Here is a 27542-nt window from a genome sequence, read left to right as displayed (position 1 = left end):
TGGTGGGGAGGTGGTGGTGAAGGGGACAAGGGGGAGGACAACAATGCACCAGACGTAAAAAGATAAGGTTCAGAAAATGCAACTAAATACGCATGAGCAGAACAAAACTGGCAGAAATTTGAAACATGGACATAACTAGTTCAACATCTCCCAATTTCTACCCAGATAACCAAGCAGAGAGACTAGCTAGGAAGTCTAGGGGAAAAGGAAAGGGAGTCTGCTGGCTTCCTGGCACCGACCTGTGGATAAACCCCTATACTGACACAAAACATTCACCTGAGCACCTGACTCTCTGACCCGAGAGTTCTCTAGCCTCATTCCTACTACTTATGGCTAGAATCACTTCAACCTCTGGGAGTTCATGATAGTTCTTCATCCAGATGTCCTCAGGGCGCATTGTCACCTCCTTAAAGTTCAGAAGCTCAGCGGTCAGCTTCTCAGTGAAGGAAACCTGGCCACGATTAAAACCACGCCACCTTCTCCCACCAGCCCTCTGTACCTTCCTCTTCCGCTTTACTTTCCTCCAGAACACTGAGCACTATTTATATATCTTAATTACTTGACCATTTGTCTTCCCATCTCTGAAGTGTAAGATCCTGGGGGCAGGGGTTTTCACCTGTTTTGTTCACGGCTGTAACCCCCTCTTCTGGAAGAAGGCACTACACAACAAATACTTTTTCAAATGAATGAAATGATCCCCAAATACTCAGAATCACAGAAAGTAGAAGTTGGAAGGAAGTTGGTAGCACTTTCCAGGAAATGAACTAGAGATGCAACCTACCCCCATTCAATTGCACTAGAGTTGGGAACATGTTAAGTAAAGCAAGGTTTTCCCATTTATTCAAATTAACCCTTCCACATGCACATAAGCTGACATGGACCAACATCACTCGACCCCAACCCCAGCAGAATAGCAGAAGATGAAACAATGGGGTGTAATTCAGGGGTTCCTCTCCCTCCTCTGCCTAACTAATTGACTTGATACTCCTGCTGGGTGACCCTACCCTCTCTCCTCCAAGGTAGGCTTCCTCCAATAGAAAAGACTGCCATGCAGAACTCAGAAGAAAAGCTGGCAGCTAAGAGGAGGAGAGGTAGGAAGAGGAAGAGCCAGGGCTGGAAAGAGTATTGGAGAAGAGATGGCTGGCAACCTGGGGAATAAGCCCAGCCACTTCTCTGCTCAAGTTACTCATCGAATGATCAGGGCTAGCACTCATCAAAACAAAGCCAGATACCCTGATACCTTAACTTTTATAACACCTACTCCACGATTTTAAAAGGGGGCACCAGGCAACAGAGCTTTTTCTAACAACCTTCTTGCCTCGAGAACTCCAGGTTCACAGAGGAAGACAAGGTTACAGAGCTGCTGGCAGCCAACTTTGCTGACTGGACATCACAGATAAGGGAACCACATAACGGCAAGGAAGTGGGGCGAGAGCGAGCGCAGGCCAGCGCAGCCGCCAGCCTGCGGCTTCTTGGGTGCCTGGCTGGGGATGCCCTCGTCAGAAGCGCCGAGGAACAAGTGGACTGCAAGGCTGATTAGGAGGAGCAAATGGACAGCGCAGGGAGAAAGGAAGGAGGATGTCGCAGGATCGAGGAAGATTGAAGAAGGGCGGGCAAGACAGAGGGGACCTGGCACAGAAAAGAAGTTGTGGGGGTGGTAATAAAAATAAATGCACGTTACCTTGCAGCCATCCCTCTGGACCAGGGGGTGTGGGGCCTCCCGCGGCAAAGCAACAACAGGCTCTCCAGAGGCAGAGCAGAAGAACGGAGTTTCTCATCCTTCCCTTTCACACCCGCTTCCCCCAAAGAGGGCTTTTAAAAGGACAATAAACAAAAACACCTCTCGGAGTTTCCAGCAGTCTGAGCCTGTAAGAGTCGAAGTGGGCAGCCCCCTCTCAACCAGAGAGTGGCCCCAGACAGCTGAAGGTGGAGAAGGTGGAAAATGAAAACTTGGCCAAACTAAGCCGCGCGGTGGAGGGAGTGGGTTATGAAGGGGCTTGAACCAGAACCAGATCTGCCCTCACGCGTGCCGCCCGCGCGGGAAGCCAGGGCTCGCCACTGTCACACCGCGAGCGAGGTAGTTTTTTAAAGTATTGAAGTCATCTGACCCATCGCCAGATGGCGATTTGCATAATTTATTCCCTTCCCCGTACTCTGATTGGTCACACCTTCGCTGACGCCCGAACCAAAGACTCCCCAAAGTTTGAATGAAAGCGCCGCACACCCACCGCGTGGACGCTCCGCACACGCTGCCTCGCTTCCTCCCCAGCCGGCTCCGCAGACAGCCGCACTGCAGCCACCCCACTTTTTCCAAGTGCCCCCTCCCGGACCCTAGATACTCCACTCGCCCCTGACACCCCAGGGGGAACATTGCCCCAAACCCCTACTCCTGATGCGGATGCGAACCCTGGAGAAGGAAGGCTATCCTCTCCAAGGCGCAAAGCAATCCCCGTGCCCGAAATAATCTCTCCTCGCCCCGTGCCAAGTGGCCGGATGAAGGAGAGCCACCTGGTCAGCCTGTGGTCCTTCTTTTCTCCCTTTCCTCTTGCTTTCCTGCCCAGCGAGGCCCGCGACAGGTGCAGACGGCGTGATGGGACAATAACTCGCAGAGCTGAGGGGCTCCGGGCTGTGGCCTGGGCTTTAGGATCGCTCAGAACCCTCTTGGAGTCCTTGCTCCGCCGCTAGCTGCAAAACCCAGGGCAAGTCACCCAACTTCTCCAAAGCCGTTACTTCGTCCCCAGTACGAGAGTGGTAACCGTTCCCGCCGCTTAGGGACGTTGGGGAATTTAAAAGACAGCGCTTAGTGCGGCGCCTGCCACGTGGTAGGCACTATCGCACCAGGGGATGGACTAGAGGGATGCCAGGCAACACTTCCCAAAGGGAACAGTGAGCCAAGCTTTGGGGGGGGGGGGTGTCTCACGCGTAATCAGCGCCAAGTTTCCGCCAACGTGCACAACTACCTATTCCGTGGAATTAAGCAGCTTCTTCCTCTCCCTTCTCTTTTTTCCCTCCTCTCCTTCCCTTTACTGACCCGCGCGTCCCTGCTCCTCCCACGGGTGCTCAGCCTGCCGCACCCCGGGACGTGGAGGTGAGCGCTCCGACCTTGGCCAGGAGTCCAAGTCTAGCGCGAGGGGCCGGGAATGAGCCCCGGGCACCCCCCGGGCGGCGGCCGGGACAGCTAGGGGGCGGCTGCGCCACAACAGCCCTTGGGAATGGGAGAGGTAGAAAGCGTCCCGGCAGGGCTGCGCCCCGCCATCCCGCCTGGTTCTAGCCTGAGTTGGCTGTGCAAGACTGTACCTTTGACCTCGAATAACCCCGCCGGAGCCAGGAACCGGTCCGGCTCCTACCTGGAGAGGAAAATCGCCCGAGCAGCACCGCGCCCCTACCTCCTTGATGTCGGGGCCCCAGCCTGGAAGATCTGTGTGGGGAAACCAGCCTGGAGGAGCTGGTAGTGTTGCGACCTATCCTGGTTACTTTTGTTACTCCAGCTGCCAGCGGAGCACGCTTTGTCCCTCCTGTGCGCTAAAAAAAAAAAAAAAAAAAAAGCGGGCTGGCTTTTTTTTTTTTTTAAGTGTAAAATTCAGTGCATTTTACGAGGGTGGTAAACAGCACCGCCAGAAACGTTGCTTCCGTCCTCAACCGCTCTCCTCCATTGGTAAACTATGCAGACTAAGTTGGGTATCATCTCCATTTTACAGATGGGAAAACTGAGTTATGGGACAGGCTACAGTTCTGAAGCTAGTCTTGACAACCAGATCTCTCTCTCTCTCTTCCCTCAGTTTGATTTAGCCAACTGACCTCTAAATATGAGCCCTTGGGAACCATGTCTCCATCTCTTCAGTGGTTGAGGCAGTGGGAAACCTGGGGGTCAAAAATCCCCTTCTCTGTTCTGAGATGCTCAAATCATAGTCTTCAGAACCTTAACTGGACAGTGTTGAGAGGTGTGTTTTGGGGGCCTTTGTCACAAGTGGATCCCCACAGAGAGCTTGGTACTCCTGCAAAGTTGGTTATCCTACCTGGAAAAAAAGTATATATATATATATATATATTCAACAAGATTAATATCCTTTTTTTTTTTTTAAACTGCCTAGGCTATGAAACCATTTACTCTTTATTGCTGGTTGGTTAGAGTGCCCTCCTGTGTCCCTATATTAAAACATCATGTGAGAACTTCCACAGGATGTAATGAAATTATAATCAGAGCATTAATGTATAACATCAACTGTTTGTTACTCTTCATACTTTCCAGTAGAACCACGAGGAGATCTGGGGAGCCTCCTGTGTGGAGGAAGTCCCTGCTTGGGGAGCTTCAGCAGAAACTTCTGTTTGTGTCACAGTCAAAATTTCAGGGTCTCAGGTTATTCTAGCAAAGGACTCTGGTCATTCTTTTAGGTAGCCCATCATCTGAGGCACCTTCCTATGTTAGAGGAATGAGTCCCCCTCTCAGGAGAGAAGTCCACTTTCCACTTCAGAAGCTGAAAAGTAAACACACATCTTTCCAGCCTCCCTTGCAGCTAGAGTTCCTGGTTTAAATTCAGCCAATCAAACCCTGAGGTGAAAGCGAGTGAGTCTGGAGAATGTAGCGAGTCTGGAGAATGTAGCCATGCCACTCTGCCAGTGGAACAGCAGCGGCAGCCAGCTCTGGTTTTGGCGGGCAACAGTGGCGTCATCCCCCAGACCAATCTACAGTGAGACTTGAGCAATGCAGTCTGCCTGAGTATACTTCCAAGCATGGTTCTTTTGCCCTACAGATAGTCTTTTTTTTTTTTTTTTCAACTTTTATTTATTTATTTATTTTAATTTTGGGGGGAGGTAATTAGGTTTACTTATTTATTTATTTTTAGAGGAGGTACTGGGGACTGAACCTAGACCTTGTGTATGCTAAGCATGTGTTCTACCACTTGAGCTCTACCCTCCCCTCCGCCCTGCAGATACTCTGATTGCTACCTAATATGAGTTGCTCTTCTGCATAAATGAGCCAGAACTAAGAGCCAAATAAGCAGAGAAATGCTGCTCCCTTAATGGAGGTTTGGCACTCCCTTTCCAAACTTTGTGGGCAATACATAACTCGGGGGGATCAAAGTGCCACTTGAAACGTGGCAAGTCTGAATTGAGATGTGCTAAGTATCAAATACACGCCGATTGCAAAGACTTCGAACAAACAAGATAGTAAAAATATTGCATTCATAATTTTTATGTTGATTAAATGTTGAAAATATTTGGGATACACTGAGTTTGGTAAAACATAGCTCTAAAATTAATTTCACCTTTTTACTTTTTATAATGGTTGCTGGAGAATGGTTTTAATGGCTTTTTATAATGGTTTAATTATGTACTAGCTAACATTGTATTTCTATTGAACGTTCTAAAGTATTATGATTTGCCCTTTCACCTAGTTAATGCTAACTCTCATCAAACTTCAGATACCCGCTTGTGTCTCTTCTTCAGAGAAACTTGCCCTGACCCCTGGCCTAGGTTTCCTTTAAGAATGTTCCTTTCTTTTATAGAACTTACCTTGGTCTTTAATTAGACATTATTTGTTTGACTATTTGATTAATGTCCCTCTCCCTGTTAGAATTTAAGCTCTAAAAGCAGCACCTGGATTTATTTCTGTTTACTATTCTTCTCCCAGAGCACAGCATAAAGCCTGTACATAGAAGGCTCATAATATTTGTTGAATGATCACCACTTTCACACATCAAAGGTGGACGAAAAACAAATTATTTCAATAGACGTTTGAAAAAATTAGAAATAAGATAATCCAATAACAAGGGTGATTACATAATAAATATACAGAAATCTCTACTTTTCTAGTATTATAGGGAAGGGTTTTTTTGGGGGCGGGAAGGTTCTTTAAGCAAAATATAAACACAGAGGCAAAGATAAAAGAATAATAATCTTGGCCACACAAAAATTTTTAAAAACTTTTCCACACTAAAAAAGACTTTAAACAATTCAAAATAAAACTTAAAACTGAGTTACAAAATGTTTGTTATATCCAAGAACTCGCTTTCTTAATTTTCAATAAATTTTTACTGAAAAAAAAAAGGTAATTCAATCTGTCACCTTTATGCAAATTAGAAAAAAGATTTCCTTCCTCAAGATACTTTATCTCCACTTTTGGGCAAAACTATCACACCATGCTAATTATGTTAGGATGAAACACTTGACTGTCATCTGTCAGAAAAATGGCATAATGAATATTGAAATCTATGATTTCTACCACGTGAATAGCAGCCACTAGGCTGAACAGTATACAACCCACACAAGCACTGATGGCATCTATAGTCCAGATTTAGATCATTGTAAATAGTATTATTCACTCATATGAACAGCCACCAGGATTAAAAGTTTGTGTTGGATACAACTAAATTTTTTTTTCTACAGAATTATAAGCATTCTTGGTCCCTCCCGAAATTCCAGTAATACTCTCTAATCATTGGAACCATCATAAACACTCCTAGACTTTTCCAAAATTGCCCCAGGAGATGGCAATCTCCTCGGAGAACCAGTGGTCTAGACTGGTTGGAAGGCACAGAGGAAGACCTTAACTCTTTGTTTTATGCTTTTCGTTACAGCTTGAATTTTTCACCATGGGCATACATTTTTAAAAAATGAATAATTAAAGTACACAAATATAAATCAATTAAATCGCTATTCGAGAGAGGAGCTAAGTATCAGGGGTGGAGGAGTGATTCCAGTAAGACACACAACATTTATTCCAGTACATAATAGTAACAGAGGCCTGAGGTCCACCATGGTCTCAGCAATAACTAGTTGAAACTGGTCCAGAAAGCCCAAAGCTCGATTCTCGCCCCAAGAAAATCAACAACCACCCCTACGGTGCCTTGCATCTCTAAACAGATGGATGGCATAGAGTGCCTTAGTGTTCAGACTTGTTCAGACGAGAAAGCACTTGAAGGTCACTATGCTTGTTTCTGAAGACCATTAAATGTTAAAATATTTCATTCGTTCCCATAAACTATGATCTCATAGAAAACTGTTCATTTAGGTGAAGTGTGTTGCTTTAAAATGTCAGTTTAATTACGTTTACACACTGCAAAACATACACTGAGAACACGATTGCAAATACAGATGAAAAACCAGCTGTCAAAGGATCATCGGCCAGTTCCGAGTTTTTCCATTACTACTCCTTTGTTACTTGTTTGTGTTCCTTTACCCGTTGGAAGCACACAAGTAGTAGAAAGCATAAAAACTTTAAGAAAAATTATGACTTCTCTGTAAGACTAAAATGAGTTCAATATAAAGTTTTTTTAAATGGTAAAATTGAAATAGAGACTGTGCATTAGTTAAGAGTACTGAGTGGAGGGTATAGAGCTCGGTGGCAGAGCACCTGCTTAGCACACATGAGGTTCTGGGTTCAATCTCCAGCACCTCCATTAAAATCAATAAATAAACCTAATTACTTTCCCCCTCAAAAAAAAAATTTAAAAACACCAAAGAGACTATATGAATGTTTATATATTCATAGAACATTTCTGGAAGGATTTAGAAGAAACTAGAAACGTTAATTTCCTCTGGGAAGGATATTTGAGTGGCTGGAGAAAGGGGTGGAGATAATTTGGGTTAGTTTTTTTTTTAACTCTATATAACTTTTTTGAAACTTTTGCATTTGAATCCCACAAATACATTGTCTATCCAAGACTAAATAGATGGAAGTAAAGCCAAAGAAAATAAATGTTGAGGATGGAAAAAGGCCTTGGGCTTGGAGGACAGTAGCCATGGAGGGTTTCAACAGTTATGGAAATAGAACCTTACAGGGGGCACAGTGAGCAGAGAACAGGAGGAGAGGCAATGCGAGAGGAAACAGATGCTCTTCTGTCAAGATGCCTGGGAGAGCAGGCAGGAGAGGCTTCCTCGGTGCCCTGATCCCGCCTTCACAGGTGGATCTGAGCCAGACAAAGCCCTTTTGTGGACTGGCAGCTGTGGTTGCCTAGAACCCCAAACTATGCCCATCTAGGAACAAACTTGGCCAAATTTCTCTCCTTTCAGCATCTGACCTAGGAAATACTAAAGGATGGAGTAGGAGCCTAAAAGGGAAGCCAAAGAAATGCCCAGAATGGCAGAGGGGTCGTGTTGGGCCACAGGTGAGCCAAAGCCAGATATGAGCTAAAGAAAAGACGCATAGAGCAGCAGGGGATTGTGAGGAACCACCCCTGAAGGATGAAAGCATCCAAAGCAGAGGAAGCCGTGAGTCACAATAACAGTGATCACACCAGGCTAGGGTCGCTGAGATCCATGAACTTCAGCTCTTCAGACCTGCCCCCGACAGGAGGGTGGCCGCAGTATAAGCATCACCTGAGCGCCTGTTTGCCATGCAAATTCTCGGACTCTGCCCCAGTCCCACAGAATCACAATCTGTGTTTTCACAAGCCTTCCAGATGATTCCGATGCACCTTACGCCTTAGAACCTGAGGGCTCCTCTGTGTGGACTGATTCCGGCCTGTGTGTGTCTTTACAACAAACCCCACTGCTAAAGCTAGCATAAGCTCTCCAGCAGATCTTGTTTCCCACACCAAAACTGCTTAATACAACCTTACCCCACTGGGCAAGCTACCTCCTACTTTTACTTGGAACCTCAGCTCAAGGGCCACCTCCTCCAAGAAGGTTTCCTTGCAGATGTTTCCCAGCCTGTTAGGTGTTGCTCCGCTATGCAGCCACCCCCGAAACCTCCAGCATAACACTTATCACCATGTCCTATAATCAAAGATCTATTTGTTCATCTCCCACTAGAGTGGGACTATGTCTTCACCAGCACAGGATTAATATCAGGTATTAATAGCTATTATTATTAAGCACTCAAACAAATAAACGTATATATACAGAGAGAGAATGACTATTATTTTCCCTGGATCATAGCAGCTAACTCCTCTCTTGTGAAGTTTCCCAGGAGGGCATGCCTGCTCAGCCAAGTGGTAATTGTTACTAATGAGCTGTGACAACCCAAGCTGAATTAAAACCCTTTTTTCCTTTGCAGGGAATTCCAAGTAGTTGGCAGATAATCACTGGACAGAAGCAACAGAAGATGGCCAGGAGGCATGGCTGGCTGACTGGGTCTGTGCTTGAGGTACATATAAAAGGTCTGTTTCAGGGATCCTGCCTAACAGGGATCATTGCAACACAAACAAAAATTCTCCAAAGATGATATAACAATAAAATAATAAAGAGACAGGAAGAAGGAAGAAAACAAGAAAATACACAGTATATATACATAACATATATGAGTGAGCTAACACTGTGAGTGGATAAGTAAGGATAAGTATGCATAGTTTGCCCAGCTGTTACTACCCTCATTTCTTTAACTGGTCACACTACTAGAGTTGCTATTTATGGCTTGCTTCTTCCACAGCCCCATTCTATGTTCCACCTGCCCTCAGCCCTTATCTCAGCTACCCGAAGTTTTTACTTGGTGAGCTGACCCCAAGTCTTTATTCCGAAAAAATCAGAATCCTCCGTAGGCTTGCCTTTTTAGTGGCTATATTCTCACATTAACTTCTATTTTTGGACATGGAAGTACTAAGACACCCCAGAGAATGCCTAGAGTCCCAGACATAGTCCTCTTTGCCCCAGCTGTGTGGCAGCAACCAAATTTCCCCCAGGTTATGGGATCAGTCACTTCAGCGGTAGCTTATAACCAGGCCGCACTCTGGTCTTCCAATTCAGTGGAACCATTATGGGGTCTCCCGGGGAAAACGTTCCTCTGCGTGGGAACCAAGACCTCCACACCAAAAGATCCAAAGGTACAAGAACAGTGGGCAAACATTCTGTGAAAGGGTTAAGTGTAATAAGTAGTGGAGCCACTCCCAGTCTACCTCTTAATTCCTAGACCCTACGTCCTGTCTATGGGAAAAGCAGTACCATGTTTTGGCCACTGATTCAAAGCGTGTTCCACACCCTGTAAGCCAAGACCTCAGCACTTCAGGTTGTTAATCCCAGTTAGTACTGTATCTGCCTTCTGTTCCACCGCTCAGGACAAAAGGGGCCACATGGTAAGAACAGTGATTTCCATGGGCTTGAGCCCATTGTTGGTTGCTGAAATGAGTTCCCCGGCCAACAGCAAGGTGGTATGGGATACGTTACACATCTAAAGCATTCTATAAATTCATAGATGGCAATGGTGCTGCATGTCAAGACTGGAGAAGGCAAATCCAAATTCCATTCAGAATGCTATCTATTCCAGTGGAACAAAACATTATTCCCTTCCTAATGAAAAGAGCCCAATGTAATCAATCTGCCACCATGTCACTGGCTGACTCCACCTCCACCCCAGAGAAAAATGCTCCACTGGGGACTTAGTTGGTCCCTGTTGTTAGTAGGTTTGACTCTCAGTAAAAACAGTATCCATATTAGTTTTGGTGAAGGGAAGACCTTCTCAGAAGTCTGAGCACCAAATTAGCAAAGCCTGCCCTCCAGTCATGAGGTCCCAGAAGGAGCTGGGAAGTTCCCCCTTGTCAGAAGTCTCCATGGGCCCCTCCACTGATACTCTAATCCTGATGCCCCCCACCTCGTCTGCTTGGCTCTCACTTCCACCTGCTTTCTGCGCTTACAATCTCTGTATTACTCCCATGTTCCATCTTTGCTTTCTCAGCCAATGGCCAGTGAACCATGGGAGAAAAGAAGAAGGCAGGATGTTGGTCCCCCTGCCTCTCTGTCTCTGGTGCTTCTCCAGTGGAGGCAATGCCTCCACCATGGCTCTAACTGCTGTCCATCAGACCCGCTGTGGTTCCAGGCTCCCTTGGGAGACGCTGGCCCCTGGCTCTGACAACACTACCTCCTTCCTTTGATCTTGGGGTGGTCAGAGGCGCTTCCTTCTGTTACCAGTCTCCTGACACCTCATCAGCCCCGTCTGGCACCTCAGCTCCTCCATCATCTCTGTAACCAATACCCAGATTAAATTCCTTCTGCTTCACAGACTTCAGTGGTTTCTCTTAAACTGGTTAGCCCCTGACTGATAAAGACATATTGGATTGGTTTTTGAAGGCACTTTCACACCCCCACCGTTGCTTGCCTGGAAGAGCCTTATTTCATATCTCAACATTCAGCTTGAAAATTCTTCCCTTTCTAAAGACTTTCTTGTCTCCCTCCTCCCCCTCATCTCATCTCACCCTTGCCCTGAATTCATCACTCTGCCTCTGGACAATCTCAGCACTTGGATTCTACCATTTGTTCCAGATTATTGTTCCTGTTCCTTTGACTAGGATGGGAGTTTTTTGGTGGCAGAAACTAAATTTTATGCACCTTATTTATATGTTTGAAACATGATAGGCATGGAATAAATGTTTACAGAATGAATGATGGAGTAATAGTGCCTTCCTCTACTTAAAACAAGAACAAAGAGGCTGGAGGGAGGGGTTAGGGAGGAGTTAAGAGTTTCCTTGGGAGAAGATGACAAAGTTCAGGAGAAGGATGGTGGTGATGATGGTTGCACAACAATGTGAATGCACTTAACGCCACTAAACCGCACACTTAAAAATGGTTAAAATGGTAAATTTTATGCCATGTATATTTTACCACAATTTTAAAAACTAAACTAACAACTAAAATGCCCTGTATTCTCAACTATAAAATGATGTTCTGCACCCTACTTCTGAAATCAACCTCCAAGATCAGTACCTGAGGAATATTCCCACAAGGGAGGAAGCAAATCCACGGAATTTCATTGCAGCCTCACTTATAATAGCTAAAGCAAGGCAGGGAGGATGGACAACTCAAATGTCCAGTTAGGAAAATGGATAAGTAAATTGTACCATTTCATATGATGAAGTACTATATGATAATGAAAATGACTCAATGAGAACTTCATTGATCAACACAGATCAATCTCAGAACCATAGAAAAAAAACAAAGGCTGCAAATTTTATCTACAGTCTGATTTAGTTAATCTGAAAAAGAAACAAAACAATATAGCACATTGTTTATGGCCACATTCATGTACGCAGTATAAGTATGAAAAGATGCAATTTCATGTGAGTGATTAACTGGAAGAAAGGGAGTCAGAAGGGATGAGAGTATCAGGCTTTGATACTATATTTCCTACAAAAGGAGAGAATGCTAAAGTAAATAAGGCAAAACATCACACATTTGTTCAATCAAGTGAATGGACTATGTGGAGGTCAATTCTATTTTTCTGTGCTTTCCTGTATTCTTGAAATATCTCATAATTTTAAAATCTAAAAATTAAATTAAATTGATAACATAAAGTCAGATTCGTTGGTGACACACACTATGATTAACCAAATACTCAATACACAACCATTTGCAAACCCAGACATGTACCCCTTTACTGAAGCATGAGGCAGTGCCAGGAGGTTTGAGTTTGAGGAAACAATTGCAATAGGTGCACATGCACACATGGATGCACACACACACACACACACACACAAAACAACTGGCTGTGGAGTACTAAATGAAAAACCCAGAGTGTCCACAGTGGGACGGAAATAGAACAGAAATAGAATGTCCTCTATTTTGTATTAAGAAAAGAACCAATTAGGTCACTGCTTGAAAGTAGAAGGTTCCGCTAATGACAGCCAATGCAAGTTAAGCCGGTTACCCAGAGGCTGATGACAATGCAGACAGAGGACTATGAACTTATCTACAAAACAGAAACAGACTCGCAGACATAGTAAACAATCTTATGGTTATGGGGGAAAGGGGGTGGAAAGGGATAAATTTGGGAGTTTGAGATTTATAAACGTTAGCCACTATATATATAAATAGATTTTTTAAAAAGTTTATTCTGTATAGCACAAGAAACCATTTTCAATACCTTGTAATAACCTTTAATGAAGAATATGAAAACAAATATATGTATGTATATACATGACTGTAACATTGTGCTGTACACCAGAAGTTGACACATTGTAACTGATTGTACTTCAAATTAAAAAATATATATTTCCTTGCTCAAACAAAACAAAACAAAATAAAACAATGCAGGCAGAGGAGCAGGGAAGAATGCTGATTTCTTGTCGGCTGGCCTAATGGGGCCTCCAGGGGGAGCCAGGCTGTCTCAAGGAGGGCAAGCCAGGAAGCGAGGGAGCCAGTGGCCACCTGCCCAAGATCCCAGCGAATCTAGTGAACTGAATCCTTAAAAATCTTCTAGACTAACTGCTCACTTACTGCAGAAATCTCTTCTACAGCACCCTGTCCAACCTCTGCTTAAACACTTCTGGAGTCGAGGCACCATGGTTTTTGAGGCAGCCAATTCCATCACCGGATCATTTTGATTGTTGGAAGATTCTTTTTTGTTTAGTTTTTTTGTGGTTTTTTTTAATTGAAGTATAGTTGATTTACATTGTGTTAATTTCTGGTATACAGCACAGTGGTTCCTGTATATATATATATATTCCTTTTCATATTCTTTTTCATTATAGGCCATTACAAGGTATTGAATATAGTCCCCTGTGCTATGCAGTAGGACCTTGTGGCTTGTCTATTTTATACATAGTAGATTAAGGAAATTAAATATGATTTAAAGAAATGGAAAGATAGTCTATGCTCCTGGATTGGAAGAATTAATATTGTTAACATGGCCACACTATCCAAAGCAATCTATAGATTTAATGTGATCCCTATCAAATTACCAAGGACATTTTTCACAGAACTAGAACAAATAATCCCAAAATTTATATGAAATCACAAAAGACCCAGAACTGCCAAAGCAATACTGACAAAAAAGAATGAAGCTGGAGGAATAATCCTCAGACTTCCGACAGTACTACAAAAACTACAGTAATCAAAACAGCCTGGTATTGGTACAAAAACAGATATATGGATCAGAATAGGGAGCCCAGAAATAAACCCACACACCTACAGTCAATTAATCATCGACAAAGGAGGCAAGAATATACAATGGAGAAAAGACAGTCTCTTTGACAAGTGGTGTTGGGAAAACTGGACAGCTGCATGTAAATTAGAACAGTCTCTCACATCATACACAAAAATGAACTCAAAATGGCTTAAAGATTGTTGGAATATTCTTGTATTTTTAAAGAGGAATCATCAGAACTGAAGCAGGAGGCATAATAGTCCAATCACAGTGTGTAAAATGTATGTGGGTGAGATCATACATCAAAATATAAAATATTAACACTCTGATTAAATACTCTGAATGCTGGGATTCTTAGTGATTTTTATTTTATTTATTAGTCTTTACTTTCAAAAATGAACAAGTTTTACTTTGGTAAAGTGGGAAGAGACAATATTGCATATATTTTAAGTTTGGTGGGGACATACTGTTCTTACTCACAGAAGTGAAATAGGCCCTTTCCCGTCTTGCACGTATCGGTCCCCATTCTGGGATCTACCATCAGATGGGCAAATGGGTCCAGGCTGGGCCAGCTGGAGAGAGGCCAGATCAAAACTTGTAGCGTGGCTGGTTCACACTGGGCCCTTGCCATTCAGCCTGAAGAGAATGAAGCTTTCCAGTAACTACGGTAAATGTAAGCACATCCACTCTTCAGATCGGTGAGTTGGGAAAACCAATTTCCTCTCAGGAAAGGAGGCTGTACTCAGCCCTCACAGTCTAGCCAGCATCTTCCAGAAATGCAATGATTTTAAAGCTAGCCCAGCTAAAGACAGGTTAGTGGAGAAATGTTCTGGTCTGAGCACTCCTGGAAAAGACAGTAATGCCTGGCCTTTGTATAGTACCTTGAGAGAAAAAGTGTCTCAGGCATCATCTTAGTTGACTCTTAACTCTGAATACCCTCTTCCTCTACCACTCCAGCCAAAACACATTGTATCCACAATTCTGTGTGTCTATGCGTATGTCCACTTTCCTGGGAAGAAGAGCTCAAGCTTTCATCAAATTCTCCAAGGAATTCGTTGACCTCACGTGTAGGACCACTGGGATGAAGGATGCAGCCCAGAGCTGGTTTTTCGGAGGGCTGACTTTGGGTCCTCGTGTTATAAGGGTTGGGCTGCATGATTTCTGCAATCTCTTCCAGCTCCTGCTGCACACTGTCCAGCCCTTTGTGGGCCAGAACATTTCCAGGGCTGGAGGTAGCCTGACCTTCACTGTCTATTGGGGCCTACCACGGGACTGCTTGGGAGCCATAAGGATGTCTGCCTGCCTGGTGATAGGATTTGCAGCCAACAAAACCCTCCGCCAGGCAGGAGGATTGTGCAGCCTGTCTGGCTACAATTTATTCTCCTCGGTCACTTTGACTGCAGCCAAGTGTAAGAAGAAATTTGAATCTGAATGCTGCTGCCTCTGAAATAAGCTTAGAAAATATACAGGCTCTCTTCAACAAAGAGCAAGCCTAGCTGAATCTGAAGCACCCCGTTTGGGGTGGGATAAAGGCACGCAGGCAGACACCGTCCAACTGAGTCGAGTCCCAGGAAACCAGAGGGAGATTAACTTCTTCCTGGAGGAGAGAGCTTGAGCCTGCAGGAGATGCAGCAGCTTTACATACAAAGCTTCATGAAGGCAGGGTGTGACCTGGAGAGATGGGGATATGTCAGAAAAACTTGACTGAGCTCACCTGAAAGATGCATTGGGGAAATCATGAGGGGTTTGTAAGGAAAAGGCTACTTCAAGGACAGATTTGCAAGGATGTTTGTTGTAATGTGGTGGCAATAGCAACAGATTGGAGACATCCTGCATGAGCATCACTAGGAGACCAGGTAAATGCACTAGGGAATATTATCTGGCCGTTAAAAAGAATGCAGTGGGTCAATGCAAGCTGATGTAGGAAAAATTCCAATTTTTCTTGTTAAGTGAAGAAAAAAACAAGGTGGAGATGTGAAGTGTGTACAGTATGTAACTCTATGGGAATATGCTTCTATATTCATATAATATCTCTGAAAGGATTCCCAAGAAACAGCTTAGAAAGGGGAAGTAGGCTCATTTTTCCCTAGCTACCTTTCTAGGCCTTTCAGATTGTTTTCCATCTGCCTGTATTCCTGTTTGAAAATATAAATAAATACATAAAGTTTTGAAATAAAAAAAAAAAGAAGCAACAGCCACTTCCCTCCACAATCAGCTCTTGCCATGAAACCAAATTCCCTTCCCAGGTGTATGGGTTAATTTTATGTGTCAACTGATTGGGCCAAGGTACCCAAAGAACTGGTCAAATATTATTCTAGCTGTTTCTGTGAAGATTTTTTTTTTTTAGCTGAGATTAACATTTAAATCAATAAACTTTTAGGAAAGCAGATGACCCTCCACAATGTGGGTGGGCCTCATCCGATCAGGTGAAGTCACTTAGAAGAAAAAAGACTGCGATCCCTGAAGGAAGAGTCAGTTCTGCCAGGAGACTGCTTTCAGACTGCAACTTTTCCCTGGATCACCAGCCTGCCAGCCTACCTTGCAGATTTTGGACTTGCCAGCCTCCACAATCACATGAGCCAATTCCTTGAAGTAAATCTCTCCTATATATATCCATGGATGCGGAACCTGTGCATATGAAAGGCAGAGTATATGTGCATATATATATATTACACAATATTATATATTACATTATACATATGTCTGTGTGTATATATATACACACACACACACATATAGTCTGCCTTTCATATGCACAGGTTCTGCATCCATGGATTCAACCAACCACAGATCAAAATTATTTGTTTAAAAAAAAAAACCCAGAGAGTTCCAAAAAATAAAACTGGAATTTGCCATGTGCCAGCAATACTTACACATTTACACTGAATTTACCACTATTTACATAGATTTCCTTTCCATTAGGTATTATAAGTAATCTAGAGATGAAACGTATACAGGAGGATGTGTGTAGGTTATATGCAAAATACCATGTTGTTTTTATAAGGGACTTGAGCATCCTCCGATTTTGGTATCCATCGGGTGGGGTTCCTAGAGCCAATCCCCTGTGAATACTGAAGGACCACTGTGTGGTAGGTTCTGTTCTTCTGGAGGACCCTGACTTGAGGGGATCTCTGAGCCCAGACCCCTGGAAAGGCAGAGGTGAGGGGAGCTTTGTTGCCTGCTGGGGAAAGGGCAGGGTGTGAGAATCATTCAGGCTGGAGATGGCCACTGACATCACCCTGCGGAGCACAGCTGGGAGGAAGGCAGCCTAGCTCGTCCTCTGTCAGCATGTGGGGCAAGCCCTGCTGTGATCTTCCCACGGACACTTTGGTTACTCCCTGAGTGTTAACTGATTGGTTCCTTTGTGTCCTCTTGGCCCTTCCTCACGATCTGACTTTCTTTTCTTTTTCCTCTCCCACTCTCTAAGTCTTTTCTCTTCCATGTCTTCTTTGTGAGCAAGGTTACACCAACAAGGCAAAAATAAAGATGTTGCCAGGTTGCTGTTCCCTCCCTGCTGTGACCCTATTCGCCTCAGTTCAGTTTCTGGCCGTGGCTCCGAGACCCGCAAATTCTGCTGAACAGAAAAGACAGTCAATCAGCCAGTTACTTTGTCTCAAAGAAACCAAGCGATAAGTTTGACCATTTTCCCCCAGCTTTTGTTGTTTGACCATATACGACCAGGCAATTCAAATCAAGATGATTGAAAATGACATGTATAGATATTCCCTTTTTTTCTCCCTTTCCAACTCATGACACACTGCATTATTCATTAAGACTGTGTTATTCAGTCTTCATTCCACCATGAAAGGGGCATAAAATGATCTCAAACCTAAGGTTCTTGCATTGGGTGGTCCCTTGAAAATAAATCTCCTTCTGTGGATCACAGCTTCAATTAAGCAGTCAATCTACAGAGACTAAACCAGTTATGACTGGGCATCACATTAGGTATTGAAAGGACCCGAAGGAGCAGAAAAAGAGCTTATGTACAAGAGGAGTAGGTAAAGCACACACATAAACAGATCACAAATTAGCTAAGCAGTACAGGGCTAAATAAGTGACAAATGAGATCAGTCACTGTGGGCTGGAGTCGCTCTGAAGGCTCCGGCTGGGGCATCAATGGACAGAAGTCCAGAAAGAATTCTGCTCTCACTTTCTTTTTTTGAAATAAAATTACTCTTCCTTTTTTTTTGTGGGTGGGGGCAGGGGGTAATTAGGCTTATTTATTTACTTATTTTATTTATTTATTTGTTTTAATGGTGGTACTGGGGATTGAATCCAGGACCTCATGCATGGTAAGCATGCACTTTACCTTCATTACTGAGCTATACCTTCACCCTTGACCCCCAACTTTCTTTATGCCATTTAATCCCTACAGCTACCCAGCAGGTTAGGTGGTTCCCACTGTCCAGGTGGGTTCAGTTTAAGTCAGTAAGTATTTCCTGCCACACATGAGGAATGAATGTCCAAAGAGGTCAAGAGCTCTGAATGACGTTACCCAGCACAGCCACGCCAGACTCCCCAGCACCCTCAGTGGTGCTCTGGTGACTAAATGAGAGAAACAGACAAGCCTTTCCAGGTGAGCGAGGACACAAAGGCCCAGAGACACAAGGAGGGCGTGAACAAGCCAGGCTGGCTGGTACAGTGGGAGTAAAGCCGAGCAAGTGGGGCTCCACTCCCAATCTCCATGGGACACACACACTCCCTGTTTTCCTCAAATTACACTTCTGCCTGAGAGAATATGTACAACAAACAAAGAATTAATTATGCATCCGTTGAACCAGGATTCGAAAGGATAGCTTTGACCTATAGGCTCTTGTCCCCCACAGGAACCCAGCTCCAAATCCTTTCAGCAGGACTAACATGATGATAGAAAAGCTTGCACTTGGGTCTATCTGCCTTTATGTCAGAAACTCATAGGGGAAGTAATAGCAATTCTATTCAGCAAGACAAATAAATAAATGAAAAGAGTTTTATTATCTATGCAAAGTTATGCATATTGTCCCAGAACTGATAAACTTTGGCACAATTTCACAAAAGAATTATCACCCAAACAAGGAATTTGCACAAGAGGCAGTAGAGAGTAGGGTGAGGTGTTTACTTCAGCTCATTGGTCCAGGAACTTCCAGACAGACAAGACTCTGCCCTCGAGTGACCAGTTCAGGTACACTCAAACTGGGAGCTATTGCAACCCCAGCTGATGTGAGCAGGAAAGAACTGAGTGTGACCTGCCAAGAGATACGGCCTGTGGCTCCCACTTTCTCTTCCTGGTTGGTCAATCTTCTTATCAGCATAGTCAGGATAATAAAACCCAGAGAAAAGTTTCTTTGAAACCCGCAGAGGGCACTTACACGTGGGAACAACCCCTGCCATCATCTTGACCTTCACTCCCAGGCAGACTGTCAGCAGGAGAAGGGAGAGAAGTCCAGGGGCCTCCTCAAGGTGGCTTCAGACCTGGACAGATTCACAAGCAGGGCGAAAATTTAACTTCCCCCAGGATATTTCCTCCACCTGGCTGCTGGGTTCTGCAGTGTCCACCTTTTTTTTTTTTTTTTAACACAAATAACTCTAAATTTATTTTAATTTCCACTGAATTATCTTTACTTTCCATGTATCATTTTTACATATGTGCTTTCTCTTTTTTAAATTGACTTGGCTAGCTAATAGTTTATTTTATTGATTTTGTTTTCTACTGGCATTTCTTTTTTTCTATTGAAGTATAGTCAGTTTACAATGCTGTTAGTCTCTGGTATGCAGTATAGTGATTCAGTTATACACATATACATATATTCTTTGTCATATTCTTTTTTTTAATTGAAGTATAGTCAGTTTACAAGGTTGTGTCAATTTCTGGTGTTCAGCATAATGTTTCAGTCATACATATACATACATATATTCACTTGCATATTCTTTTTCATTATAAATTATTATAAGATACTGAATATAGTTCCCTGTGCTATGCAGTAGGACCTTGTTGGTTATCTATTTTATATGTAGTAGTCTGTGTCCTGCTAATCTCAAACTTCTAGTTTATCTCTCCACCTCTTTTTCTCCCCAGTAACCATAAGTTTCTTTTCTATGTCTGTGAATCTGTTTCTGTTTTGTAAATAAGTTTGTGTCATTTTTTTTAGATTTCACATATAAGTGATACCATATTGTATTTCTCTTTCTGGTTTACTTCACTTAGTATGATAATCTCTAGGTCCATCCACTGCAGTGTCCACCTTTGATATCCTCTAAGAAATACAGACTCTCTACTTCTGAGATCTTAAACCCCATCCAGCAGCTCCCCGTCCCGTGATAGGACCCCATTCAGCGTCCTAGACAGGGTTCATCCTGCCATGGTTGCTGGTTGAGCCCAGGTGATAAAGGGAAGAGGCCACTTCAGGACGTTCATTCTATTCAGGTCACTGTAAATGCTAGAAGTCCTTTATTTGAGGTTTTACCTCTATTCCTGACAATTCCCAGTTATTGATTTTAGTTCTGTCCATGCCCTCATCCATGTGGCTGACCCAGGTTCCAGAAGACTGTCAGCAGGACTCCCACCCCTGAGTCTGCTCTGATCCAGGCCAAAACCCCCCAGTTTACCTTAGTGGGACACAATGAGCTTCAGATCTGACAGGCCATGTCTGGAGTCCCTACTTTCCACCTAAGTGCCCTTGGACAAGTTACTTACTATTCCAATCTTCCTTTTCTTCACCTGTAGAGTGAGACTAGAAATGCCCACTTCAGAGATGGTGATGCAGACTTGAAGATGGCCCTATGATACCCACCCCTGGTCTCAGGACCTTGGGTAATCTCCTCCTCTGAGTATGGGCAAGACTTGTGACAAGCTTCCAACCCACAGAATACATCAAAGGTGACAGGACATCACTGCCATGATTATGTTACATAAGATTCTAATATCCATCTTGCTACCAGACCCTATCCTTCTTGGCTTTGATGAAGTCAGCAACCATGTTGGTGAGGCCCACATGGCAAGGGCCTGAGGGCAGCCTCTGGGCAACAACTGAGTAGGAACTGATCATGGCCTCTCAGCCAGAGCGGAGATGAGGCCCTCAGTCTGACAGCCAGCAAAGACTTGAATCTTGCCAACAACTGTGCAAACTTGGAAGCAGATTCTTTCCCAGTCAAGCCTTCGGATGAGAGCCCAACTCTCTTGATTGCAATCTTGCAGAGAATCCAACCTTGCCTGGACTCCTGACACACAGAAACTCTAAGATAACACACGTGTGTTGTTTTAAGCCACCAGGTTTGTGGTGGTATTATCACACAGCATGAGAAAACTAATATCCTGAGACAATATAAGCAAAATTCTCAGGCAATGCTTGGCAAATGATGAGTCGGTGTCCAATCACTGGTAGATTTCTTTTCTCATTTTATGGCTCCTCATATGACATTTCACCAGCACCAACACCTCCGTCCATTGGTCTGCCCTCCTCAGAGCTTTTCTGGTTTGTCACTAATCTTCAAAACCTATTTGTGACCTGAGAATCCTTCATGTTAAGGAATTGCCTTTCCAGATCACTATCAAAACGCACCTGTGTCACTTAGCTGGGATGGGCCCTTCAGGAAAACAGTATTATCTTCACATGCGTGAGCCGCCACCCTGGAAAACAAACACAGGGCTCTGGGGGAAGGTGCACAGGTTTGTTTTTGAGGGGTGAAGGGGGTTTGGAGGAGGGAGCAGTACCTGAGAAGGCCAGATCTGGAAATGGCCCTGACTTGGAGGGCTTTAGAGAGGAATGGCAGCTAAACAGGTGGCAGGAAGCAGAGGACTAAAGAAAGGGGGGACCAAATTACCCCAGGGGACCTGTTTGAGGAAGCAGCATCAGGACCTTAACATCCCAAGCTCCAGCACCTGGAGGCTCGGCAGTGGTGACTGTGATCCTCATCTCTAGGAATCACAGCTCCCGCTCTGTGCTCGGCCCAGTGAGACCACAGCTGTATTACTACATGTATCCCAGTGTGTTTCACTTAATTAGGTCTGAGCCACAGAGCCTCAGTGGCAGGGACCACATCTTTTTCTATCTTTGTATCTTCCTCGTCTAGCACATAACTCACAGGTCATAAGTGCTCATTCAATTTCAGTGAACTGAACTAACTGGTGAAGAAATCTCAGTGACTAGTCTTTGGAGAACTTTGCTGGGAAAAGGGGGCAAAAAGGGACAGAAACAAAGAGTTGAGAGAAGATAAGGAAGAGTGGGAGGTGTCTGAAGGCAGAGCCAGAGCCCCAGGAATGCTGAGAGCTGGAGCCCTTGGAAGGAGCCGGGTAGGGGGAGGTGGAGGAGCTCTGCAGCGAGGAGGCAGGCTTAGCGTCTCCTGGAGGACACATGGAGTCAGAAACAGAGCCTTCCTCCAGGAACTGAGAGAGTGAGCATCTGGGGACTTGGGAAAGACCAGGAGAGCTGACTAGGTGCGACGACAAGGGCTCCCACGGTTTCCAGGACAGGAGCACCACCTGGGTACAGTCATTGGTATTTGTCAGAACCATGTCTCAATCTTTTTTATTCCAATAAAGTGTGACCACTAGAGAAATCACCCCTGAAGATAAGTGGGAATGAAAGGGCATCAGGCAGCCAGGGACCAACAGTGGAGAATCCTTTCCCCTAAAGACATAAATAAAAACCTTTCCATTTTTGCACTTGATTGTGTTTGCATTAAGAAACTCGAGAAGACTCAAGAAGCAATAAAAATGATGGCTACCCGTGGGTTGAGGAATGGGAGGATGAGAGAGATGGGGAAAGGGATACAAGTCAGACTTTTTACTGGCTGCCTTTTTATATAGTTTTGATTTTTGAACCAGATGAATGTATTCCCTGGTGGTTTTTTTTTCTCATTTAAATGATAAATTTAAAGACAAAACTTAAAATTTTTGTCTAGAGAATTTCAAATGGACAAAAAGAAAAGAAGTCCCTTCAGAAACAAAGAGCGGGGAGCAAAAGTTGCACCCTTTATCTAGTTGCCTTACAGAGTCAGGAAGGTCCCAAGGCACAAGATGTTAGGCCAATATATATATATATACTTAATTAGAGCAGTTGGGTAAGTTAGGGATCACTTGCACAGGAGACAGAAGAATGCCCCTTCATCTGCATAATGACAGGGTTGTGCTAGAAGACTTCATCAGGCCCTTCCAGCTCTCATGCTCCCTGGCCTTTGAATGACGCTCTTACTTGGTTTGGTGTCACAGGTAGGGTACTGCTTCCACCCTACTAACCCTTTGCGGGGCTGCGGCTGCATCATTCCTGAGGCTGCATGAGTCTCCCCTCTTCCCCGTTATGCCCCATTCATATTCTCACCTTTCAAAACCTCAAAAAGTCAGTCCCAGTTTGGAGGAAACACATAGTTCATTACACTCAAAGTCATATTTTCAAGTCAATGCAAACAGAACTTTTTCTAGGCACGCCCTTTACCCACAGAAATGTTACGGGAAAAAGCTTTACCCAACGCTGAACTGGTGCCATCTAGTGGCCCTTGGTGTTACTGCTTAACAGTAACGTGTCCTTTAAGAGAAGTTTTGGTGAACAATATTAGGGTTTCTTTCCAAGCTAGCCCTTGGCAAAATTGTGACATCCAAAGTAAATTTCCCCATAGTTCCAGCTTCCCCTTTCTGGAATTCTGCCCCATGACAGCCGGGTGTAATGACAAGAAAGAGTAAATGTTGGAGTTAGGATGACCTAGCTCTATGTCAAATGCATGCAGTGCTGCCTGTTAGCCGCAAGATCAGGGCAAGTTACTGAACTCTCCTGAGCCTCGGGTCCACCCTCCACGAAGTGTTGGGGGGTACAATCTTCCTTTCAAAGTCGTTGTGTAACAAAGTGTACGTAGCGCTCAACATACAGTAGATATACCCTAAATATAAGTTCCATTCTCAAATACATCATTGTTTTAAGTCAGAGTGAAAAGATAAATATTGAGCTCCAGTCTCTAAAAGTATTCAAATAAAGGGCGGATAATTTTCTGCTTGGATGCCAGCAGTAAATAATTCCATGCAGAGAGTTCATCAGAAGAGGCTTTAAGGAACTCAAGAGATATGGGCAAATATAACAGAACTAACAAGACACTGAGGCACCTAGAGAGCAGCAACCACAGAAAGATGCTTCCGTGCCTGCGACTGACTGAATTAGGAGGTACTGAAAGGAAGCCCAGAGAGATCTGAGCTTGGGAGGACAGGCAATCTGGCAGGGGCTGTAGTCTTGAAGAGATGCAGCCACTCAGAACCCAGTGCCAAGGCAGCAAGGGAGCTAGGAAGAAACAGCCCAGCCTTTCTCCTTGACCTTCCAGCTCCTACTCATGCTCACCATGGGCCACACCCAAAGGGAGGTCTGGGTGACAGTGGGTAGTCTCAGCCTTACAAAGCACAGACATCAGAAAATGGATCTGGAAGAGTGTAGCCAGTGCAAGATGTCATAGAGGAAATCCCTGCTTTGGGAAAAGAATCAGATTAAGAGATGTCCAAGAATAAATTTTAAGGAGAAGGAGGGAGAAAGTAGGAATGAGCCAGTATTACTGAATATTTACATTGTGCTGTTCACTGCATCTTTTAACTTTCTCTTATAACATTCCTAGCAACTCAGTACAATTGGTTTATCTTTTTTTTTTTTTTCCCCAAACAAATGAAGGAGCAAAGCTCAGCAAAACCAAGTAACTTGCATTGAGACCCAACTGGGGAAGTAGTGGAATTCCATCCCAGTTACCAGATGTCAGTATCCCGCTACACAACCCTGGCCCCCAGTGCTAGCTCTGGGAGGTTGGGGAAAGACAGACCAGGAGGCAGGAAGGAGATGGCAGCAGTGCACCACTGAGAGGCAAAGAAAAGGACTCTACCTCTGGTGTAAGGAATTACATTTTTCTTATTGTCATGTAAAGAATTCCCCTTTCCTGGTAAAGAAGGCCAATTTCTAAGGGAGACTCAAACAGCACTGTATGGGAAGCTCAGACTGAGGAGAGCCAAGGAAATCACTGCTAAAGGATTAAGACTTCCCTCCCCTGGCTCTCCTGGAGACCCAGGAGCCAACTGTCTCAAGAGTATTATAGGAATGGACAGAGGAGGTGGATGATAAAAGCAGAAGATTGAATATTCAGTCATCAGAAAATCCCCAAAGATATTCTTTTCCAAGGACGTGGTCAGACTAATTCATATTGGCCAACTGATTGAACAAGCCAGGCAGACAAACCTTTTCCTAAGAGATTTATATCCTCAATGGAAAACAGTTGTTTGGACAAATTGTCAAACTCTTGCAGGGACCACTTGACATCTGGGTTTGTCAGGTCAGCAAAGAGAATGGCTTTAACTTTGAAAGGCTAAGGTTTTGTTGTTCCCTGCTGCTCCCTGGAGATCTATAGAGCAAATGAACCCCCGTGGTCGCCATCAAAGAGAATCCAAAAGAAGAAGGTCCCAGGGGAGCCCAAAGGCATTTGCTGTTCTATTCCTACCTTCTTTGCCCTTGCCAAACTTGTATTACCTCCTCTGCTACAGCTTTTCTGATATTTTCCAGAATTTTCCAGAATTTAATCTGAGGTTTCTGGCTTCACCGATCCACCAGTGCCTCGGAGCCAGAATAATCCTCCTCACGTTGCTTTTATTACCTTCATCTTGATGAATGCAGGCAGCCATGGGCTGAGGAAGTGGGACTGTGGACCAGATAAAAGCTGGAGGGAAGCCCCATAGCCAATCAAGAGACGGAGGGCCCCAAGGCAGGGTGGGGAAGTCAGGATAGCCATGGTGAGCCGAGGGAGGGAGGAAACGTGGAGGTCACCGGCAAACAGGGAGGCAGGAATGTGCAGAACTGGCAGACAGGATGCTGGGAAAGAATGCAGGCACTGACAGTAGACCTAGGTTCAAACCCTGGCTCTGTCCCTTCTGAACCTTGGTTCTCTTTTCTGTAAAATGAAACAATAATACCTACTGTGGGGGACACTGGGATGTGCTTCCCAGATCCCTCTTCAGGAACGAAGGACTTACTCTCCCTCCATTAAGAATGTTGTCATTCCCCAGCTGTCAGTCCTCTTTAAGGACTGGCTGAAGAACCCCGCTTCACCCAAGGTCACACCCGCTTCCCGAGCAGCCCACCTCCAGTGACTGATCAATGGGCTTATAAAGGCCCAGTCCCCTTACCCCCTCAACTTGGAACAACTCTAAGGAGCATCCAGCCCCAGGGTTCCCCTGGGTGGGGGCAGGGTACAGACTGAAGCCTTCAATGGGGACTGCGTCCCAGCCTGACTAGGCCTTCTCATCAGTCCTGCTACCTGACCCACCTTTCCACAGCACTTGTTCACCTGTGTCTCAGACTTTGCTTCCGGGGAAGCCCAACCTGACTACCTCCTCCTCCTGTCATGAGACTCTATGAACTAGCAAATGTGGAGCATCCAGCCACAATGCCTGTGTAATAAGCGCCAGACCCTTCCCCTTCTCCGAGTTGAGCTCAGCTGACCCAGCATGTGGTCAGCGCAACCCTTAAAGGTTATTGTCAGATTTATTCAATCAGTATTGGCATGTGGTCCCTTCCATGCCACCAAACGTTCATTACACCATAGAAAGCAGTCACCAAAATTACTTAAGATCTGCACAACTCTTCTGGGTGTGAATCCTGTGTTGTTTTATGGCATCGCTTGCATTCTTTATAAAATCTTTGCTTCTTTATATAATTTGTCATGTATATGGCTAGTAGATTACCCCTTAGAATTTACTGTACATGGACCCTGAATGGCCCACCCTGTACAATTAATGGCTTCTTAGTTGAATGGATTAGTGATTCAGCGGCAAAGAAAGAAAGAAATTGCATGAAATCTGTTGTTTGAGCCAGTCTGTGGTACTTTGTCATGGCAGCCCTAGCAAACTAATGAACATACTGTTACTTAAAAATATTGAAAATTCATATAAATAAAGAATAATACTGAATAATATATATGCATAACAGAGAGAGAGACACACACACAGCATATGTGTACAACTCCATGAATTTCCACAAGCTGGACAAACTTGCAGGCTAAGGAACTGTGAAACCAGCATCCTGATGAAGAAACAGAACATTATCAGCATCCTGGAAGCCACCTCGTACCTCCTTCCAGTCATCCTGCTCCCCTCCGAGGGCAACCACCATCCTGACTTCTTATAGAAAAGATTAGTTTTTGTCTTTAGCATAAATGAAATCATATAAATATGGTCACAGTCTTTAATGTGTGACTGCTTTTACCCAAATCTATGTTTGTGAACCCATAAGTGATTTTAGTGATTACGGTGTTGTTCACCATTATGACTCAGAAGAGTATTTTCTGTATCCTAAAACAAGGTCTTCCACTAAGAGAGGGTGCCAACACTACTGCTGGAAAAGTATCCAAAAATATCGATAACTTTGCAACCGAATTTAGATGTGATGAAATGTTAGAAAAAGGTTTTTGAAAGAAAGAAATTCATGATCTGCCATGCTGTTAATTTAAGAAATCCTTCTCTGAAACACAGTTAATAATTTTTAGTTTAACAAATACTTAATAGCACTTTCTGGGTACCAGGCACCATTCTAAGTGCTCTGTAAGTATTAACTCACTTAATCCTCATAATACCCCTACTGTTGTCATTGTCTCCACTTTACAGATGAGAGAAGATAAGATAAGGAAACTGAGACACAGGTCACTTAAGTAATTTCTCCAGGTCAGAGCAAGTGAAAGGCAGTCCTAGAAGAGAAGAGAGGAGATGAGATTTGAAACTAGGAAGTCTGACTCCACTGTCTATGCTCTCAAGCATTACGCTATG

The 27542-nt window shown here is 44.2% G+C and overlaps 1 protein-coding gene across 3 annotated transcripts in view; it reads right to left on the bottom strand.

Moving 5' to 3' along the window:
* Positions 1 to 27542, bottom strand: part of LIPG (lipase G, endothelial type) — a 50630-nt gene that overhangs the window by 21028 nt on the left and 2060 nt on the right. The window contains exons 1-2 of one of the 3 annotated variants that reach the window (XM_032470533.1): positions 3799 to 3840; positions 3387 to 3522 (exon numbers count right to left, since the gene is read on the bottom strand). The exons of 1 other annotated variant lie outside the window; for it this stretch is intronic. In XM_032470533.1, coding sequence (XP_032326424.1) covers positions 3387 to 3522; positions 3799 to 3825 — 163 coding nt within the window. In that variant the 5' untranslated portion in view covers positions 3826 to 3840. Of the gene's footprint in view, positions 1 to 1681; positions 2987 to 3386; positions 3523 to 3798; positions 3841 to 27542 lie in introns of those variants that run through there. One more of the 3 variants, XM_032470534.1, reaches the window with a different exon arrangement.

This window comes from Camelus ferus, chromosome 30 (genome assembly GCF_009834535.1).
Source record: "Camelus ferus isolate YT-003-E chromosome 30, BCGSAC_Cfer_1.0, whole genome shotgun sequence".
Classification (NCBI taxonomy): Eukaryota; Metazoa; Chordata; class Mammalia; order Artiodactyla; family Camelidae; genus Camelus; species Camelus ferus.
Note: the sequence above shows the minus strand (reverse complement) of the source record. Positions and strands in the feature narration are given on the sequence as shown.